Here is a 5,044-nt window from a genome sequence, read left to right as displayed (position 1 = left end):
TGATCACTGTACATTGTATGGTGAAGTTACTTTTAGAACAACGGAAGAATGCACAAATGATTAAAAAAAAATTATAAATAAGGAAAAGAATGTTTATGTAAAAACAATGATCACTTTGCTTCTTACCGTGACATAACGTTCGTGTATTTTTATTTTGTTAGTTTAATTAGCACTTTAAATCAATTTAGATTTTTTTTTATCTTGATCAACAGCTTATCTTTCAAATTCTTATTGAAATTTACTAAAAACATTTACTAATGCCCAGACACAAACAGTGACAATCTAAGGGGCACATACATGGTTGAAAAAAAATGTGGATGCAAATCGTATTACCGAACACATGTACATCTCCCTATCAAATTATGAATGTTACACATTGATCTTTTCTCTAGCAACTTCCTGGTATTCTTAGACCAAAGTTACTTACTTTGTTTTGAAAATGTAAACTGCATTAAGTTTGATCATAACAAGTGAAATTTCATTTCTCGGCAATTTAATTGACACTCTAGATACTTGTACCACAATTATCGTCAGTAGCAATGAGGAAAACAATGTTTTAAAAATAATTGCTTATATACTTGTACAGTAGATTATTACTACATGTATTTATAGCAGCAAGTCATGATTTAATACTAATTTAAAAGTTTAATTACCAAAATCTACGCATTTTGGCATATGTATGGGTGCAGGATTTACAATAAATTTAATACCTGCCTCTGCCAAGGATCGAACTCGTGACCTCTGGATTACTAGTCTGATGCTCTCTAGCCGAGCGATATATAGTGCGGCTAGTATTGACCAGGGTTACATCTACAATGAAGTCAAAATGAATCAGTTGGAAATTATACACTGTGCTATATTAGTTTTCGTTTCGTAAGATTTTATGAAACTCGTCTCGAAGTTTTAATACTTGCCTGCCAAAGCTCGCAAAAATAAAAACTTGTTTCATAAAATCTGATATGAAATGAACACTTATGTACGAGTAAGATCATATACATGTATATGTATTTATACCAGATACTGTCCGAGAGAATATCGGTAGTAAAGTGTGTCAGCTTATCTGTAAGATAAAAATAAAATTTGTGACGTTCCTTTAACTTGTGTGACAATACTTGTCGTACAGCTATGTCGTCCATAGTAATATTATATCTAGTTTGTATTTCTATGGTAACTACCACGGTTACCTGTGATACTGAAGTTACCAAGGAAACGTTCTCGTCTCTTCAGCAACAGGTTCAGGCACTACAGACCGCCTTCCTGCGTCAGAATGGTAAGATGATTTCCCCTTCCATTCCAATTCATTTAATATGTTTTCTTTATTATTGAGTTCTTTACATTATCGTTTAGTGCAGTTAACTATTTCAACCTCATTTGATAATCAAGTGACACTTTACATATATATCATGTTTTAAAATTAGCATTCACTTTTAGCAGAGAAAAACTAAAAATTGCTAAATATAAACGTTTTGTTCAACTTCCAAATACATGTAATTCTGCAAAGTCACATCGCATATCTCCTAAATGTTTGTGCATCGGCGTCCTTAATGAAACACATTAATTTCTTTATTTTTCCTAATTTAGAATATATCTATATAATACAATAAAAGAAAAGAAACGTGATTCAATCATTTTCGTTTTTGATGTTTACGGGTCTCTTATATTTGTAGCTGAAAACCAGCAGCTAAAAGGTATGTTGATTTCATTGAAATTTATATTGCATCACCTACTAATACAAGCGAAACTATAAAGGCTATAATTTACTGTATACGTGCTTTTTAGTTAACTAACCGAAAACATCAACACCGCGAATAATTCTTCTTTTACAGTAATATAGACAGAAGGATCATGATTTCAAGTTTATAAAATGCAAGGGGAAAAATCTCAGAGAGAGAAAATTATTTAAAAATTTAGGTCATTTCTTATGTCAGTTTGCGCATCAGCAACAAGGCATAAGTTGATATGATAGAGGTTGTTTTATTTAAATGATGACAATTCTTTTCATCTTAAAAATCAAGACCCATTCCTTATAAACCCGATTGCCTATATCCAATATATGTTTCATTGAATGTTTATGAAATTATATCTTTAGTATTTTCTTGCTGCTGAGCACCGAGGACTCAAGGGTATATTGATGTGAGTCGAGTGATGAGTAGTATACGATATATGTATCATGGATGATTCTTGCTTCACGTTTCAGTTTGGTACAAAAGATCTGTTAAAAACAATTCATAATAGGAGTTGGTCAAAATATATTAAATTAGTTCACGTATTATCAGTAGTAGTATAAGTTAAAATAGAATTATACAACAGATATACAATACCAGTGCGGGGAGTTCGGGGTATCAAATATCCTTACACGAGTACACAAATATTTAGCATTTTTGTTTAGATATTGTAACTACATTTATATTCATGCGTGTTATACCGATTACTTACAAATCCACATTTGCAATTTTCATCTGTTTCTGAATTATCATGTCTTGGGATGTTTTTTTTTTATTGATTTATTATTTATTTATTATAATTATTTTTGTGGGGGGAGGCATCGGTTGATAGAAGTTGTAAGATGTAATGAGATAGGAAAATACCAATGTAGTCCATGACTGAATTTGATTGCTATACACAAGGTATTAAACGTACAAATACCGTAATTTTGAAGTTTAAAAAACATAGTTCCGCAATTAGCGATTACTTTTTTTCTTCCTTTAAAGATATATTTGTATATTTTTTTATACATAAATATTTTATATTGTAATTATCAAAAGATCAAGGATACCATAGTTCGATTTAATGCTTCGTTGTCACAGAGAAAAATCCTTTTTCTGATAGCATCAAAAAGCTTCCAACTGATAAACAGGAACAAAAAGGTATGCCTATTAGTCCCTGTTTCCTGATCGTGATTTCATGCTTAAAAAGCAACCGTTTTGATACTGGTTAAGATATGCAAGTTAAATGAGTTCACCAAAACAGAATAAATCAAGTGTCGTAGTTTGCTGTAATTCTTCACATTTGAAGAAATTGTCCTTGCAAGTGATTAAAGTCGTGACCGAAAATAATCTAAACGTGACACATTTAAGATAATATTATATATCATGGATATATTTCCTTGTTCTTTTTTACAGATCACTTCGAAACACGTATAGAAGAGCTAAAGGGTATGTCAATTTACTTTTGTAATTCAATGTTATTATTTGTCTTATTTACATCAATACGTATAAAGAAGCTGATTTGAAATTCCCAGAATATTGGTTTTGATGATTATGGTTTGTAACATCATCGAAAAGTTAAATTTCGTTACAGAACACTTCGAAGAACGGATAGAGGATCTTACAGCCGAAAATAATGAACTAAAAGGTAACCTCTATGTCATAAAGTTTCTACAATATGTTATACAAAAAATTGTTTTCTCTTTATGCAGCAAGCTACCTAGCTATACATTAAATGTATTTCAGAACGAATCTTAAAGGACAATTCAGTCTAAGAGTACATTAAAATTTGCACATATATCGGAAACAAACATGTTCTAATGGAATTTAGATTATCTGGTTTTACTGAAGTATGACAGGAAAGCCCACTGTGGCAAAATGTGTGTGAATTGTTCAAACTCTCTCACTGTCCTCCTTTAAATATTGTGGTATGTTCCAGACTAAAACAATTTTATAAACTCATCGGTGGTTTTGTATTACAATTTTAAACTTACGTGACATTGCCTCGGTTGTGGATACAGCGCACATATTGTACCTGCTTAATCGTGTTACTATACGATTAGAAATGTCAACAGTATCAATTAAAATACTGAACAATGTTATGGAGCATCTTTGTTGTAGAACAAAACATTTATACCATATTTTGCTTCGTAGTTATGTAACAGAGGTAGCCTCACTGAATTGTCCCTTTCATATCAAGCTACAACAATCTAGATATAATTGATTATCTATTTAAATAAAATTGAATATGTTTAACGCATGCATGCATTTGAAACCGACAAAACTACAAAATAAAGACGACAAATTAAGCATTTTTTATGCATAAATTTGATTCATTTCTTACTTAATTTTGTAGATCAATGGCAATTACTGCCGAAGACTCTTCAAAAAAGAGGTAAAACAAAGATGGGACTAGTTTTCATCTTCTGAGATTAATTTCACGAAAAGAACATGTATATTAGATTAATGCAGAACTAATGGTTGTGGGATATTATAACAAGATGCACAGGAAGAGTAAGCGGTCTTCACTTCAACAACGACATTCATTCACTATGGACTTGTATATCTAAGTCAAAACATCGGACTTTCTCTTAGAAATACATTCATAACAATTGCAAAAATATTTGAGCATGTTACTTAAGAGTCAGTTACCCGTATGTGAAATATTTAGTTTCAGACGCCATGCCAGGTATTGGTTTCTCTGCGACCCTGTCAGCGCATACCGCCCTTGGTGTAAACCAGATCATAGTGTTTGACACTGTTGTATCCAACGACGGTAACGGTTATGACCCCCATCAAGGTCACTTCACTGCCCCCATAACTGGTCTGTACGCCTTTTCCGTGACTGTCATGTGTTACGGGAGTGAGTCATATCTTCATGTCGCCATAATCAAAGATGGTCATCAGATTGGTGTCGCCTTTGCAAATGGTAACAATTCTGACAACGGAAGCAAACTTGTTGTTGTACCGCTTCAGCAAGGCCAGTCGGTTTGGGTGGAACACGCTCTTGACCCATCAGGATACAGGATACATGGCAATGCGTATAGTTCCTTTTCTGGATTCCTTATCCAAGCCTATTAAACATATTAGCATCACAAATTACATTTTCCTTCTTTTGTTTCCATGGAGGTATAAAGTAATACATTTTCTACATTTGTACTCTTTAATTGTTAAGTAAACGACAGATAACCTCACAGAAGTTCAAATGAGAAATCTGAATTGGAAAATATTGCAGACCACTTTATTTCCTCCTCGACTTAGTAATCCTTTTGACGCCTAAGATTCCTTAATGACGATTTTTGTTCGCATTTCACATTGAAATACGATCTAAATATAAT

General features: G+C 32.4%; 1 protein-coding gene across 1 annotated transcript; it reads left to right on the top strand.

Annotated features, from left to right (window-relative positions):
- The first annotated feature begins 1,079 nt into the window (after positions 1-1,079).
- On the top strand, positions 1,080-4,805 carry LOC138320991 (cerebellin-3-like). The gene is made up of 6 exons (XM_069264349.1): positions 1,080-1,270; positions 1,668-1,688; positions 3,123-3,155; positions 3,301-3,354; positions 4,063-4,101; positions 4,378-4,805. Exons 1-6 carry the CDS (start codon positions 1,126-1,128, stop codon positions 4,785-4,787), a joined length of 702 nt encoding a protein of 233 aa, XP_069120450.1. The 5' UTR covers positions 1,080-1,125; the 3' UTR covers positions 4,788-4,805.
- Positions 4,806-5,044: the final 239 nt, after the last annotated feature.

The sequence above is a fragment of the Argopecten irradians genome, chromosome 4 (assembly GCF_041381155.1).
Source record: "Argopecten irradians isolate NY chromosome 4, Ai_NY, whole genome shotgun sequence".
Classification (NCBI taxonomy): domain Eukaryota; kingdom Metazoa; phylum Mollusca; class Bivalvia; order Pectinida; family Pectinidae; genus Argopecten; species Argopecten irradians.
Note: the sequence above shows the minus strand (reverse complement) of the source record. Positions and strands in the feature narration are given on the sequence as shown.